This window comes from Theobroma cacao, chromosome 1 (genome assembly GCF_000208745.1).
Source record: "Theobroma cacao cultivar B97-61/B2 chromosome 1, Criollo_cocoa_genome_V2, whole genome shotgun sequence".
Taxonomy (NCBI): Eukaryota; Viridiplantae; Streptophyta; class Magnoliopsida; order Malvales; family Malvaceae; genus Theobroma; species Theobroma cacao.
In genome coordinates, this window is record NC_030850.1 from 12,955,199 (window position 1) to 12,971,704 (window position 16,506).

The following is a 16,506-nucleotide window of genomic DNA, read 5'->3' on the forward strand; positions in this document are numbered from 1 at the left end:
ATCATAGGACAAAATTTGGTTGTTGAAGTATAAGAAATTATGCATTTTCTGTTGCAGTTGGACCCCCAGCAAATGAGTAACTTTTGTTTTTCTTGAAATAAAAAAAAAAAACATTAATCCAGCAAATTGAAAGAGGAAAAATGGGGAACCAGTCTGCAAGATAGTCAATAGTTTTCAATTATCACAAAATCAATCACAATGGCTGAAAACAATTTCTACCACAGTATTGAAAGCCTTCGGCTTGTAGACAAGAAATGGTAAATCTCAACGCATGAATGCAGAGGTAGAAGTAGAACGAGGAACAAACTCGACCGAGGAAGGGATCGACATCTGATTTTATTACATGAATTGATTTGCCTCTGGATCAGGGAATGAACTCATATTGACAAGAATTATAACCTGCAGGTAAATACATGGAAGAAACGTTATTACCAAGGGGAAAAAGAAGCTGAAAAAATCAGTAAGGAAAATTAGTCATTAAAGCATAAAGAAGAAGTTTGATTATAGACAAAAGGAGTTAAGTAGTGAGCTGTTATTCACTTTTGCCCTTATGCCTTTATCTTCTTTTCGCCTTTTGCGTCAGCTAATCCATTGCTTTAGCATCGTTGAGATGCAAGTTGCTCCGTAATGTTCTCTAAACGAGTAAACCAACAGCAATCTCACATGACTTGCACTTTCCAGGCACGTGGGAGTTGCTCATTTTCTATATGTTTAATCAATACGATGATTTTTTAACTATATATTGCAGAAGTTTTCATGCGATATAGTAATTGAAAGGAGTATCTTTGTTTAATGCTTACTGGGATCTAGTTCTGTAATCATGGCAGCTCCTTTGAAGTAGCAAGATCCGCCTTTGTGCTTGAACTTTTGGAAGTAATCGTTGAATGCGTAGGAAGCGTGGTTTCTCATAGTGTTAGGAAAATAACAAGGCTGGTTCACCTGAATCTTACTGCAATCTGCACCACCTTTCCCGCAAGCCCAATCCAGGGCTGCCTGCAACTCATCATCTGGAGTCTGTTCATCAGCTATGCACCATTGCTCAAACTCCCCTACTGGTATAACAAGAACAGGAAACGGCATTTTAGAAAATACAGCATACAAGATTGCTTTATCTTGTCTCAATGCATCAGATAACATTTCTGGCTTAGGAGTTTTCTGAACTAGGACTAACTACTTAAATATGTGACTCTGTATGTTTGACAATGTACCCTGGTTTTTTCATGCTAGGATTAAACAGGAGATGTATATGTGGCATAGAAGATTAGAGCAGAACAAACATGACAGTTTGTTCATTTGGAGGTTGAAAAACAGAACTTTAGATCCTAAGTTAGAAAAAATCATGCCTGATTTTTGAGGAATCATTGACAGCAACAGCAGAAGAAGCGTTATCCTTATCAACAAGAGTGACATTTTTTCTGGGAGGGAGAGGTACTCAATCTGGATACTGGGAAAATGATCTATCCACTGAGAAATCTCATGACCGCAAGCAGCCAATATCCCTTATATAGTGTGAAAGGCAGAAACATACTAAAAATGTTGTGGTCTTTTAGGTTTGTCCCTTTGCAAAATGACGTAGTAGGAGCCATGTGAACTCACGTATGGGCTTCATGTTGGCTCTTCTTCTAACTTTATGACAAACTAGACATAAAGGTATTCCCTGTAACAAAAGCAAAGCTCAGTGTGGATGTGTACCGAAGGCATTCAATTTTTACTGTGGGGTTCTTTTCAGCAGCTAGCACCTGGTCACTGCCTGCCATGTTATGGTGAACCTTTTAGAAATTCGACCTCAGAGAAAGGATGGGATGTTTCAAGCAATCTTCAACTCAGAAACTGCTCAAGTACTAAATATTGGAAGCAGTGTTCCTAGTATGCAAAAGATGAAAAATAAATAAGTAAATAAAAGAGCAAATGAATGATCTTTGAGGAACAAGAAGGGCACTTCGAGCAACAAGCTTAGATTTTGACATCATGGATGCAGAATCTCCAATTTCACCGTCCACAACTAAGCACACTGTTATGGCTGAGAAGGCTTTCATGTGACCACTTCATAACCATATCCACAAGTGCTGGGCAACATCATAAGATAAAAAGGAGAGAACAAGTTTACCAACTCTAATCAAATCAAGCAATTGATTACTTACAACCACCGCAAAATTACATGCTACAACTAGTTTACACTGATTGTACCAAGAAAAGGAAAAGAATACTAATGGACAATGGAAAGTCATGGTTACAACAAGGGGACCTCTTCATAGCAAACAACCAAAGCACTCAAGACTCGAGGAACACAATCTTTCAGCAAAGATACCCATATGCGTTGCCAGCTTTAATTTCTCTGATGAGGGAGTTTGCTACTTGCTCAAGCTTCACTGAATTTCCAAGTTCCAACCAGCAACATTATTTGTCATATCGCCCTTTTAAGTCCATTTGAAAGTAAAAGGGTAACACACTAACATCTCAAAACGCACATATATGAGTCGAACAGTATGAATACTTCATACCTTGATCCATGTACCTTGTGCAGATTGTCCAACACAAAAAGCTGACAGGACGGATTAAATTTAATCACTCATTTTACAAGAGCTTGAAACGTGGAAACTCTACATAAAATTTTATTGTTTGGCTTACAACATATAAAATATGGGGGCGGAAAAAGAATGGAGGCCACTTAATTACAATTAAATAAAAATTGGTCGGTATGTACAGGAAACGCCACCACTTTTTTCCTTGTCCTTGGCAAGTGATCATATATTAAGCCAAGTGGATGACTACCGAGGGGTCAGAAGAATTTGATTACTCTTCCCTGGTATTCAACACACTTGAAAGCAAAACCATGGATGCAAGCTCAGCATTCCTGAAGATAAAACCCACACCAACATAATCAAATATTCTGAATTCATGATTTCGTACGTGATATGTACATGAAGAAGCAAGTTTTTATCACCTTCAAGAGAGAAAAAGAACAAAAAAATGAAAACCCACAACAAGAAACATAGAAGTTGCAGTTTATAGATTAAAGATATGAAATAGGTTTGCTAAAATGAGTACTTTGAAAGGAGATTTTTGAAGTAATATTGAACCAAAAAAAAAGGAAAACTAGAGCACAAAAGAAAGCATGTTTCCTGGAGCTAAAAGAACACAATATAAAACGATTGTGGAGAAAATTGAAAAAGGAGAGGAAGCCTTGTCGAAGTACAGGAGTGAAGCAATATACAAGAAGCACACATGAAATATTAGGTTACTACACATTCAATTTAGAACAGAAAGATAAGAGTGATGCTGAAAATTACCATATTTTAGACGACCACTGGTATGGGGCAAGACATAGGTCAAGTGCAGCCTCGTGGCAGTTATGGCTTGTGACTTGTCAGAGAACCAAATGACAAAGGGGTCAACCTGGACAAAGAAAGTTCAACCACCTCCCACTCTATCAACCAGACTCAAAAAAACTTGCAACAGCTGAATAAAGTTGCTCTTCCTCAAAAGGCTTTGACACATAGCCATCCATCCCACATTTCATGCACTCTTCATTTGTAGTTTGGATGACATCAGCTGTCATTGCTAAAATTGGAATGTGCCATTGATGCACATTTCCGTACATCTCAATGGATGCTTCTCCAGAAACAATTTTTTCATTGACCTCACTCTCCACGCAGCGGATTTGCCTAGTAGCTTCAAACCTGCATAATATTTCGAGTGTTAGGATTGTTAAGTACTCTAATTGAAGGAAAACTGAACAGGAAACTGGTCATAACATATTATCAGTAGTTAAGAGCATTCATGGCATATGAGATCTCTTCCCATTTAGAACATATCTCGGAGATGCACCCACAGGTAACAAGTTACAACAAAAATAAATTACAGTTCACCAAATACCTTATTGGACTAAGAATCTATCAAACAAATCAGCTTGTTTTACCCCATCATAACAAAACCCACATAACTGGTTTTGGAGAAAGTTAATAATTATATTGCCTCATATAATGCATGCACTTAGTAAATGCATCATAACCACTGTTGCTTGACATTAAGGCCTCTTTTGGCATAGTTTCAAGTGTATGCTGATATGAAGCAAGCATAAAACTTGGCAGAGTAAAGTTAAAGGCAGTTAGATTGATTACCCATCCATTTCTGGCATCTGGAGATCCATGAAGCAAGCATCAAAATTATGGGGTGGCTTAAGCTTGTGCAGCGCATCCTGGCCTCTTTCCACACAGGAAACAATTGCTCCATATTTCTTTAAAGCACCTTCTGCCACTCTTCTGTTAACCTTATTGTCATCAACCACTAAAATCCGCTTTTCTCGTAGTAAGCTCCCAAGCGTAGACATTCTCTCTCTATGTACTTGCTCCTTTCTACCATTTCCAAGGGCTTCTTGGAAACAGGCAATCAAGACACTCAACCGAAGTGGCTTCATCAGCACATTATCTACAAAAGCAGCAGTCTTAAGCTTGGAGCGCTCAATCGGGCTCATGGAGGTAGCCAAGAGAAAAATTTTTGGAAGGTTTGTCGAAACATCTACTCTGTCATTTTGCCTATGATCTTTGAGCAAAGATCGTAACTGAAGAACTGTTTCCTGATTCCAAACATCTTTGTCAATAAGAATCATGGCCAAATGTGCAAATGCACTGCAGAAGAAACAAAGGAAAATGCATCAGCGAAACCAAGAAAAATTTAATGGTGTGACATTAACCTTTAATTCAAATATCTAAACTAAGTGTCTTCAAATTCTTGTTTTTGATAAGTCAGCAAGCTTATTATTGTCAATATTATACTTATAAATATTGAAGCAGGTGAAAAAGGATATAACACACACACACACACACACACGCATACATTACCCCAAAAACTGTTGCATTAAAGGTAACTCTCAAAAACTGCAGCGTAAAGTATATATTAAAGTATAGTGTGTGCACGTGTGTGTATTAGATTATCTTTATATGAACAGGTAACTCTCAGAAACTGCTCCATTAAAAGCCCTCAAAAACTCCACACAGCTAATTAAAGTGCACATGTTGGTTTTCTAGTTTATATCAGCTGTTCAGATTCAGAACAATACCTAGAGTGTTTACCGTGATGCATGTTAGTTAGAGCAAAATATTGCAATATTGATCTATCTTTCCCTAAGGTCCTTTGTGTAGTGATTAATATTGTAAACTATTCAAATAAGAGCTTTCTAATATGGAAATATGTTCGTGTAGAATATCAAAAGCCTTCAATCTTCTAAGTACCACCATAACTATTCTATCTACCTTGTGCCACAAGTGCTTGACAGATAGGTGTACGCTAACTCCATACTGGAAGTTATATCCACAGATATTCCCAATCTCCGAAGATGGTATCTTGTAACCTCAGCTCGGATGCTTCTATTATCAATAATCAGTGCTCCCAAACCTTGGAACTCCGAAATCACTGGATCATATTGCTTCCACTTTGAATCCAGAGAACTCGCTTCACCTTTTCCAAAAGCTGCAGTGAATGAGAAAGTACTGCCAGTGCCAGGTTCACTCACAAACCCGATCTCCCCATGCATGAGTTGTACAAGACGTTTGCTGATGCTCAATCCTATTCCAGTCCCACCATAATGTCGTGAAGTGGAACTGTCAGCTTGCACAAAAGGAGTGAAAATTCGATCCTGTGCATCTAAACGAATTCCCACACCTGTGTCCTCAACTGTTACTAGTAATTTAATCTTTTCAGGATCCTCCATTGAGTCTTTGCCATTTAGTATTGTAAAGTTCTCCCAGCTTCTCCACCTGTCCACCACTAGAAACCCACTTAACGTATTATATGTTTTGCTTGACATGTCTTGAACTAAGTTCAAGCCTGGTTGCAGCACCTTGTCTCCCACATCAAATGCACCCTTCACTTCATCTACCAGATGCACTGAGACAAAAATATGTCCCTTATCCTGCGTGAACTGCAATTTTAAGGAGCAATAAATTAGGGAACACACTCAAGCAACTCACCATACAATTACAAAGATCTGAAACTGGAAATAACAGATGAACCTAAATATTCATCTGATTTCCTGGATTTCTAGTGCAAGTTAAACATGAGAGAACCATGGAATGGTGAATTCCGTGCATTCATGAGTTGAAAACCTTGGCTACATTAAGTTACCATATAGCTGCATTCATTTTTAAAATTATTTTAAGCGGTAAATATTAACAATCAAAATTGTGTTCTTCTCTCATTTGCAAAGAATATTCTACTTTAAGGCATGTGTTGTCCTGGGAAAGTCCACCTCTACCGCTATCAACTAATTAAGTCATCAAAACAGGGTCAGAGCCAAACTGAACTTAATAGGATTGAGAACCTGACAAAAAAGATGAGGTGATAGCCTCCCTCAATTATCCGCAAGAAAAATGCATCCAGTTCAAGTACTTATTATTTTCCTAGTCTTGTGGCAATTAAAGTTTTAATTATATGATGAAATTGAAAGGGAGAAAACAGGGAAATTCAAACATAACCAACCTTAATTGAATTTCCAACAAGATTTGTAATTATTTGCCGAAACCGCCCGGGATCACCAACAACAACTTCAGGAACCCGATCGGATACATAAACTGCCAACTTCTCATGTTCAAAGAACACAAACAAACAAGATTATGCAAGGAAATCAAGAAAAGCAGAAAGACAAAGAGAAATCAGATGAATTTTAAAATATATATAGTAGAGGAATATCTTGATTTTACCTCAATCCCTTTATAATTAGATTTGTCTGAGGAAAGTGAGAGGACGTTATCAAGAAGAGTGCGTAGATCAAAGGGCACATCCTCAAGCTCAAGCCTGCCTGATTCTATCTTAGCCTGATCAAGGACCTCATTTATCAGTGAGATAAGATCTTTCCCACTAGCATGAGCAGTCTCAGCATAGTCCCTTTGGATCGCATCAAGCTCTGTATCCATCAGCATTTTCAGCATACCTATGAAAAGAAACATAAGTATTATGTTAGTTTTGCTGGAATAGAGAATTATATTTATACAAATGAAAGGCTTTCTAATCACCTAAAACACCATTCATCGGAGTCCTGATCTCATGGGAAACAGTTGCTAGAAACTACAAAAGGGAAAACCGTTAAGTTAGAAAACACTGCAGAATTACTCCTTTATAGCCAATTTTCTAGGAGAAACTTTTACATGCAAAATGGAAAATCACTAGAGAAAAAAATTTTCATACAATTAAGCCAAATTTCTAGAAAGGAGGGAAACTTGTTAGCTAGTGGTAGCAAATGCACCTGAGATTTGGCCACATCTGCAGCTTCAGCACGAGCTTTGAGCTCCATCATCTCACGGTAGTCATTCTCTACTTTTGCAATTCGACATATAGCAGCATGGAAGATATGACCGACAAGCAAAGTAATAACTAGGACTCCTACTGATGCATTAATTGCTGTCCAAGGTAACGGGGGTTTTTGCTTGAACCTACAAGAGAAAAACACTTGAGAAAATATACCATCCTACACCTTTTTGCCAATATTTTCTTTTTAATTTTTGGGAAAACTAACCTGCAGTGCATCTCATGCTTCCTTAATGGATCTCCAAAATCAAGGCTACTGACATGCAGTAGGCCAGTATCAGTTACATCAGTACCGTACATGCTGATGGCAGCAGATGCATTGGTTGTGTCGTAAACATTGACAACAATGGTTTGCTTGCTGGCAAGTTGGTGCAGAAGCTTCTCCACCAGAGAGGGGACATCATAAGACGCACCCAGGTACCTGTAATCGAGATTCATCATTGAAAAATTTTCTTAAAAAATAAAAATAAGCTACTTCACAACAATAAAAATACTTCTCCAAAATTATTGTATAGAAAATCAAGATAATTGAAGGGACAATTACCCCACAGTAGCTTCAGTTCGTTGCCTTGGTGTAGCACTTGGAGGCAAATCCTTGTTATAAACAGCAAATGTGAGAACAACACCAAGGTGATTGGATTTTAACAGCTTAAAAGGAGATGTCAATACTCCCTTTCCAGTTGCCCTTGCCCGCAGGATGTTCTCACGGTCTTCCTGTATAACAGTAGAAAGAGCAAATTAACTTACCATTATTGGCTAAATGAAGAAGAGAGAGAATGAAGAAGTAGACACACTTCTAAGGAGTGTTCTTTTATGTGTAAAAACCTTCAGCAAATGGTATTCAACATTACAACTAGGCAAGTGAGCATGTATTCCTACTAGTGGGAACCAACTAAAATAGTAGGCCTACAATTTTAACAGGACAAAAGGGATTTGTTGATTATTAAATCTTATATTTGGTCTCTGAGAAAAATTGAATTGAGTACTATGATTATAAACACCATACCCCTATCAATTTCGTCCTCCCTCCTAATACTTGTGTTTCCAAGCTTGTCGATCCCTTTGCCTATTACGTTCATGTTTTTGTGTTGAGATTGAACAAAACGTTGTTATGGATAATGTGGATCACAGAATTGTTGCTACTGTGCATTGCATGGCTGAGAAATTTAGTTTTAGTAATATTGTCACAGTATGAACCCATCCTGAATGTTTACTGGATAGCTTCAAGAAATTGCATGCCACAACCATTGAACCATTTTCATCATTCAAAAAACTTGAAATTATAGCAAATTTACCCGATTGCCTACTCTTTAAATGTTAGTACTGCTTTCAATGGGGAGGATATGAACCAAGGTACTTTAAAGCCTCCTGCTCTGTTTCATAGTTTTTCTGCAGGAATTTAAGGGATTGCAGAAATGCTGGATGATGAACTTGTTTCTTCCTCCTGAAATGGGATAATTTGCAACACCTCCATTAGGTTATTAAGCTTTACTTATAGGAAGGGTTATTCTTGAAATTTCCTACTTGTTAAGAACTTGAGTTACAAGGGTTCTAACTATCAATACTTTCTATTTTCATTTTCAGTCACTTTGAATTTGGGATAATTAAATCCTCGTCTTTCCTCTCTCTAGTTCCTTTCGTTCTCCCTTTTCTCCCTCTTTCATATCTTCTTCCTCTCCCTACTCGCTTTCTTCTCCCTTGCTGTACCAAGTACTTTCATACCACCTAGCAGGAATCATTCACAGCATAGCAGAGATGCCCACAGAATCCCTTTTTTCTTTCTTCTAAATTTTATGTTGCAAGCTAATTAACAGTTTTTTTTGTTTTTGACTCTTTCTAGAAGATTTAAGGTCTTTTACCTTTTCTTTTCCCAGTTTATATTGTTTTGCTCCAGATGTTTTAGCTTCAAAGGTCAAGAATTAATTGTTATTAGGATAACAACAATGGAGAAACTGCATAAGCTTTTTATATTTGCAGTCTTTACAGCTTAAGTATTATCACAATTCAGGAAGTATTTTGTTTCTTTAAAGCTTATCATGCGTAACACTTCCTTCTACTTCGGATATTCCTAGAATGACCTAGTGAGGCTAATAGTTAATAGTTATTATTTCACACCCCTTGATTATGGTCCAAAACGAAGAATACAACCAGATCTCAACCCGTAATTTCAAACCTCAGATTTTAGTTACTTCTAACATCATTTACAAAACATGACTATAGTTCATTTGCTCTAAACCTCCTACATCATCCACATCACATCTAGGAATAGCTCCATGTACTAGCCCTATGTCATTCTGAAGCCCCCAAGATCATGTGAAAGTTGTGGTCAATCAATGTTGAGAGAAATTGAAAGTGGAAGAATGCACTGACAACCAAGAAGACAATGACAACATGGTTCACCATGAAAGCCACATTGATAAGCTCACACAGACGATCATTGTCTATCTTGTGTATTATCATTGTCTTTGGCCCTTTCAGTCCCAGGCAGACCCAATAGTCCAAGCAATACTTACACTTAATTGATTCCAAGTGCAACGCTTAGGATCATATTTGGCAAATTTATTTACCACAATGACCTTCACTACGAGTTGATTTCTTGAATTTGTCCTTCTCATGGTTCAACTGATTTTTTTCTAAAATTCCAAACTCAAAGGTGTCTCAAAGGCTAAAGGACTTCATTCTTTCTTGTCCATTTTGGGTTGGTACAGCACTAATGCTTCCCTATGATTCTCCTCACCTTCGCACAAAATTTAAAACTGATATCTAGTTAAAAGGTGCCTAACTTTCCTGTCAAAATTTTAAATAAAGCACATGGCACACACATACCAGCTGTATAAAACAATATTCCAGCAGCATCACTATCAAGTAGTGTAATTGCGAATCCATTAAGCTTTTTATAACAGATTTTGTAGGAGTACAACATATAATTTGATTAATCACAAAATTTAATGCACGCTTGCAATCATATAGCTTGATCTCCATTATGAGCTTCAAAAGAAACTAGGTTATATCCAATAGACAAAATTCAAAGTCAGCCAGATAATGTAAGAGGGCAGTTCTAAGAACGGGAAATGGATGTGTGCCTGTGTCTGTGTGCACGCATCAGCACAAATGCATGCTCACACACACTTAATGCCAGCACACGTGCCCCACACAAACATAGATAGCTCTAATTGAGAGTAAGATAGTTTTACTCGAAAGTAAGTATTAATAAGAAGTAATGACAAATGCACCCTTAATAATGTGTCAGAATTTCAAATAAAAACAGTAAAAAAGATAAAAGGAAGAATTTGACCCTTTCTTTATTTTGTTGTTTGGAAGTGCAGAGGTTGTTTATAAAAGGAAATTAGATAGAGATTGCAGCCTAAGGTAAACAAAACATACCTTTCCAGACATCATGTCAATAGAAACAATATGAGACACAGTTTCTTGTGAAAATATTACTGGTGCATATTCATCTTTAATGGGTGCAGGATCCAAATTTTCTGTCAGGCAATCTTGGACCAAAGTCTGGTCCTCAGTTTCCATTTTCTTTATTGTCCATCCATGCTGCTTCTCAAACTGCTCCCTCTCTGAGTGAAGAACTTTCAGTGCATAAGCGACACCACTAGTAAGTGGCCTCTCAAAAGCTGTTCTTTCAGTATATTCACCAAATGTTTTCTGCAGATTTTAAATTAGTAGTTCAAGTCAACATACAAGTAGAACTAGATTTGTCTACTTGGTAAGCCACTGACTTTCATATACAATTCAAGCCAATAATTATAGTTCCATAGTGGTTGATTACCATGTCAATCAGTTAATCGAAGCAAAGTGATGTAAGATATACAGTATAATGGAGACTTGCCATCATCCATTAGCATGGTCTTATTTATATGAATTAAATTAGAAAAGCATTTGATATTAAGGTCCAAGCATATAGAATATCACCTGATCAATAGCAGATGGATGCTTCCCATGGTGAAAAGTGGATACGAGAATAGCCAACGCATGAACATGATTCATGCTAACATTGAACTGATCCTGCAACATCCGTGCTCTTTCATCACACATGTTGGCAAGTGTCTCTTCTCTCCTTAAAATGATCTTTTGGTTTAAATGCCAAAATAACCAGAAGGATGTAAAGATCCCCACAAATACAAATGTTATTAAGAGTTTCTTTCTCCACTTCCCTGCACCTTTAGGAGGGCTCTGGGTTTGCTGCTGCTTCTGTTGCAGCAGCAGCGGTAGTTGCTGAGCCACAGGCTGCAGCAGAGCTGGCTCATTCTTTCTGTTCCTCCAGAGCTTCAAACGAACTCCAGGAATCTTCCAGCTCAGTATCACTCCAACAAGAAGCAACCAACATCCTTTCACCATACAAAATGACAAGTTCTCACAATTGTCTTTTGATTCGACTCCTAGTGCACTTCTTTGTGAGATGTTCTGCTTAATGACAAACCAACCAAAAAGAAGTAAATTTAATAGCATTATTCATGGATTCATGGATATCTGGATTTGGCATAATCCCAATTATTTAGCACTTTCAACAAGCAATTTCAGTATGTTTATCTATACATAGACGACCCAGGCATTATTGATTAACGAAAAGAGTTTGGAGGGGCAAAAAATAGGCATTTTCCATCCTTTTGTTTTTCTTTTGGATAAATGCCATTTTACTTCATGTTCAATTCACATGCATATGCTTGACTGTATGATATGTATGGTCCTGACAGTTAAGTTCACAACTCATACAACAAATTTCATTATATCACTCATAAAGATAATCAGGATTCAGCAACCAAGGATTGTAAAAATTCATTGCATTCCCTTAGTAATGGAATTGTCTTTAACATTTTATGTTGCTTCACTCTACACATAATAGTTTTAGGAGCACATATAAACCTAACTAAATCAGCATAAATACATCAGCTTCTTTTCAGAAATTTTGTGCAGCCAAAAACAGCTCCACAAGTCTAAACAACTTATTTTTTCATACCATTTATTTAATAGCCACGTATGGTCCATTCTTTTTCTTTTTTCTCTTTTCTTTTTTTCTTTTCGCTCCAGGGGGAAGGGAAATAAGTTAAAATTTTTCCCATCAGATAGAAGAATTATTTTAGCATTAATTTTGCTTTTGAATTTAAAAGGTTGAATATTTACTGCAGATGTTTTAAAAAATCTGGCCGCTACCTTTCCACCACTGTGATGCTCCCATGATACTAATGAAACTGCAATTTGTGAGACAAATGATAAGGTATCGTGCTCCAGCAATGACAAGTCATGCTCGCTGGGAATATTCTCAACTTGGACTGGGCATTGATCCTTAAGTTCTGTATTTCTTACAACCCACATCTGCTGCTTTCTGAGGTCTTGGTGCTCTGAACACAGTACCTTAAGAGCACAGGCAATACCATCACTTGATGGCTTTTTAGGTCCTGAATCTCTGGTACATTCGAGGAATTTTATCTGTAATAAGCAGACTAATGAGAGAATGAAAGACATTACATGTAGAAAATCTAAGACATTCATCTTTGCAACAACATTTGTAGTGAGAAAGACGGTGTTCAACTCCGCAACAAACAAAACCGTGTGTCATCATTTGAAAAGGGGAAGATAGAGTCAAAAACTCAATTCATGTGGGAACTAAAGCATCATAAGTTCATAACCTTTCTATAAAATTTAATATACATAACATGAAAACCTTCCTTTGGCTATAAATGGCAGGATACAACTATCTTTATGCAGACTCACTTACCTTTTCACAAAAGAAACTTCAGACACTCCTGATCTCAACCACTTACATAGGTTTATATACTGTTCAAAGTTCTCTATGATGTCAGAGAATAAGGAATCTGTAATTTATCAAGTTATAAATCATAAAGCATTTCCTAGCAAGAAAAGATCTAAAGTATGCTTTCTCCAGTGCTTGCTTCCATTATTTCATAATAGGACAGGTTCATACAATTCCACTCTATCAAAACATTCAGATTATGTAATTCTGAAGGAAAAAAGGAAAGAGACTTAGAAAACATTTCCTTTATAAAAGAATTCTTTTTGAAGAATAACATCGTAGCAGAGAAAGTGAACAATTCAAAGGGATCTCACCCATCAGGCTTGAATGAAAATGAGGAGTAATGCATGAGTTTAAACCACTCTACATATTTAAATTTTAGGAAGATTGTACTCGTTTTTGGGAATCATTTATTCAACTATACGAGGCCAGAATAACAGGATAAGAAAATAGGTTACCATATCATAATCCCATTTTCAGATTCATGGTTTCAATGCTTTCCAGCACAACTACAATTAAAACTAAGAAAAACCAATTACCATCGTCGACAAAGGAAAAACCCGATAGAACAAAGCCACATTTGTCTTATCCTATTATATTTGCCGAATTCAGCCTTTATAAACCCAAACAAGAACCTTCTTAAAAAAAAAGTTTTTGTCAGTATACACTAATTCCAAACTAAAAACCAAACAAATTAAACCAAAAACAGGGAAAGTCTAAAGCTATCAAAGATACAAAATTACCTGATCTGATTCGTAGAAGAAAGAAGCTAGAGCATGAAACTGGTTCTTGCTAACATTGAAATGTTGGAGCAAGATTCTTGCCTTCTCATCACAAGAATCAGGACTTTTCTCATTCCTCTCCGAAGCTACACTATTGAAACTCAAGAAAAACCAAATAATTCCTGTCGAAACAAAGCCTAAAAGCCAGAGAAAGAGAAGGTTTCTCTTCCATTTCCTGAAAGAATTGGGCCCATGCATAGTCTCTTTTGCCTTCTTCAGCCTGAAATTTGCTGATAATCTACAATTAGAACCAGAAAGCTTGCCGTTCATAGACATCTTGACCAAAGCACACTTACGTATTTCCCCAAGGAGCCTTGAGAGCTTCACAAAATTCCCAGTTCCAGAAGAACAACTCATGAAAATAGAACCTCTAAGGTGACCCCAAGATCAAAATTCCATAGCAGATTCAAATTTGCCAAAATGAAACCAAGAAAATTCTTCACCTAACCAAGTACACAAACTCAGCAGAAAACTGAGCTCATTTCTCAACAAAAACAAGCTCCAATTAGCACCATACCAAGAAAGCAAAGTGGTCCAAACTCCAAACCTCTTTGCCTTCTCTCTTTACCATCCACTTTATAGTTCAAATATGAGGAGGTTTTTTTTTCTTTCACCCATCAAAAACCAAGCCTTTCTTTTGAAACAACACCAAAAAGGATTAGCAATCATGCCAAAACAAACAATCTGAACCCAACCCAGTGTTTTTTTCGGCAACCTGTAAGGGAATCATTAAATGAAGTAAGTAAAAAATTTGGCTTTTTTCTATGCCTAGCTCTCTCAACCTTGCCTCAAAATCTGTAAGACCAAAAGAAGATATCAAGATTGTAACTTTTTTATAAAAAATCTCATCTTGAAACCAAAATTTTGGACTTTAACCCAGTTGGTTTCTAAGATAACCCAACTGGAATCAATCATCAAACTTTGGATAAAAAAGAGGTGGGTAACTTCTTCTTTTTCCCTTTTAACACTCCCACTGGCCCCAGCTTTCTCTCTATACTCAGTTTGGTGTCCAGCATTTGAAAATGAGGTTCTTGGGGGTACATGATTATCTCATCATCTAGTGGGGAAGGTTTTAGGCCCCAAAAGCAAACAAACTCCTACATCAGAAACCACCCTTCCAACAACAACAACAAAAAAAAAAAAAAAAGTATTCTCCTCTCCCATTTATTTGTTTTTTCATTAATTTATTACTTAATATCACATCAAAGTCTTAAACTTTTTCACCACTTTCATTTTTGTTTTTTTGGGGGACTTTTTTTTTTTATTTTAATTTCTGAGGGTGTCTTTTGCTTTTTTGTGAGTTGAAAGAGACTGCACCATTCAGCGTTTAAAGATGGGGGGAAGGGTATTTGTTTTCTCTGCTGTTGTGCAGCTCAGGAATACGGATTCAGACACAGTATCGAAGCGAGAGTCAGAGTCAGACACTGTGGAAGGCTAAATTTGGTATTTCACATCCCCCCACAGAAGCCACGCCAGATACCCCTAGCCTTCCACTCTTCCACTTCAGACTTCAGACTCCAGTTTTGAAAATTTTTACACTTTATTTATACTTTCTATTATTATCTTTTTGCACATAAATTGTGATCAAAACTTCTGCTAATGATGGCAGCATCTATTCCGTGCCCACAAATAAAAAAAAAAGGAGAAAACAAAAAAAAAAAAAAGAGCGGAATAAAATGGGAGAAAAAATCGGCAGTTGCGACGGCTAGTGCTAACCTGCGCACGGGGGGGAAGGGGGTTTAATGTGTGCACCATTCTTTATGGGAATATTATTGATGATGTGGGCATCAAGGAAGATGTTTGTCGGCTATATACCTTACCCACCAGCATTAAACAAATAAGAGAGAAAAAATTATAAAATGACAATGCACTAAAGCAAGGATTAAAATAATCATTTTATATCAATGTTATGATTAGTTTGACCATTATTACACTGATATTTTATGCATTTTGAGTTTTGGACTTCGCTCAACTGATTCACGCAGTTCATGTATGGGGTTTAATTCTTTGGATTTAAAGTCAGTCCAAATACTTTATGGCTTTTAATCACATTAGGAAATGTGGCACATGCCTTCCTTATGCGTTACCCCAACAATTAATGTCAAAAAATTGTACTAGCTTTTCTTTTTGTAGACTTGCATTTTCTTTAAAAGTTGGTGAAAACATTGGTGCATTTTTCTTCAAACAAGGTTGATTGGTGCAACTGGTTTGAAGTTGGTAGGCGTTCAACTTGAGAGCATATTGGTTGAAGTTATGATCATGCCTTTGTCTACTATGATCCATCACCAAAACCCTTTCTCAATAATTCGTGAATAAGAATGCACGTTGAGCAATTCATTAGTGGACCATCAAGTTCCCCCCCCCCCCCCCCCTCTTTTTTTCCTAATTAGGATTAATTTTAAATCGAGTAAATCTCGAATTTTAACTGTTGAGATGTATTTTTTAAAAAAAATTAGTAATTAAGATTTATAATGTCTTAAAAAAAATACTAAATAGAACAGTAACGTGTGTTTAAGACAAGATATGACTGGTTGGGAGAGGAAGAAAAGTACAAAAATTGTATGAGCAGCAAAAGAGATTCTAAATTTAACATCTCTCCCAATGTTTGGTAAAATAACATACTGAAAAAGTTGACATTGATGTGGCATTTTGTGT

The 16,506-nt window shown here is 36.8% G+C and overlaps 2 protein-coding genes across 4 annotated transcripts; both read right to left on the reverse strand.

Annotated features, from left to right (window-relative positions):
* LOC18612436 (glucan endo-1,3-beta-glucosidase 4) lies at nucleotides 142-1,633 on the reverse strand. The gene is made up of 3 exons (XM_007049231.2): nucleotides 1,344-1,633; nucleotides 801-1,052; nucleotides 142-399 (listed from the first exon to the last, which is right to left on the reverse strand). Exons 1-3 carry the CDS (start codon nucleotides 1,408-1,410, stop codon nucleotides 365-367), a joined length of 354 nt encoding a protein of 117 aa, XP_007049293.1. The 5' UTR covers nucleotides 1,411-1,633; the 3' UTR covers nucleotides 142-364.
* Nucleotides 2,092-14,934, reverse strand: LOC18612437 (histidine kinase 2). Of its 3 annotated transcripts, none has more exons than XR_001928789.1 (14): nucleotides 13,813-14,934; nucleotides 12,469-12,744; nucleotides 11,230-11,721; nucleotides 10,687-10,962; nucleotides 7,847-8,016; nucleotides 7,511-7,723; nucleotides 7,241-7,427; nucleotides 7,011-7,062; nucleotides 6,699-6,928; nucleotides 6,478-6,576; nucleotides 5,253-5,920; nucleotides 4,122-4,628; nucleotides 3,291-3,680; nucleotides 2,092-2,944 (listed from the first exon to the last, which is right to left on the reverse strand). XR_001928789.1 is itself a non-coding variant. In XM_018124708.1 (13 exons), exons 1-13 carry the CDS (start codon nucleotides 14,206-14,208, stop codon nucleotides 3,431-3,433), a joined length of 3,816 nt encoding a protein of 1,271 aa, XP_017980197.1. In that variant the 5' UTR covers nucleotides 14,209-14,934; the 3' UTR covers nucleotides 3,286-3,430. The 3 variants fall into 3 exon arrangements, 1 of the variants encoding a protein (XP_017980197.1); XR_001928788.1 differs by having other exon boundaries at nucleotides 2,092-2,854; nucleotides 13,813-14,932; XM_018124708.1 differs by lacking the exon at nucleotides 2,092-2,944 and having other exon boundaries at nucleotides 3,286-3,680.

What these genes read in the sequence shown, in the direction of transcription:
- LOC18612437 (XM_018124708.1), bottom strand. Translation starts at nt 14,208, where the DNA reads ATGAGTTGTTCTTCTGGAACTGGGAATTTTGTGAAGCTCTCAAGGCTC. An exon ending in TCTTCTACGAATCAGATCAG is followed by an intron (nt 12,745 to 13,812) that starts GTAATTTTGTAT and finishes TGCTTATTACAG; the next exon opens with ATAAAATTCCTCGAATGTAC. An exon ending in AGCATCACAGTGGTGGAAAG is followed by an intron (nt 11,722 to 12,468) that starts GTAGCGGCCAGA and finishes GTCATTAAGCAG; the next exon opens with AACATCTCACAAAGAAGTGC.
- LOC18612436 (XM_007049231.2), bottom strand. Translation starts at nt 1,410, where the DNA reads ATGTCACTCTTGTTGATAAGGATAACGCTTCTTCTGCTGTTGCTGTCA. An exon ending in AATGATTCCTCAAAAATCAG is followed by an intron (nt 1,053 to 1,343) that starts GCATGATTTTTT and finishes TTGTTATACCAG; the next exon opens with TAGGGGAGTTTGAGCAATGG. An exon ending in GATTACAGAACTAGATCCCA is followed by an intron (nt 400 to 800) that starts GTAAGCATTAAA and finishes ATTTACCTGCAG; the next exon opens with GTTATAATTCTTGTCAATAT.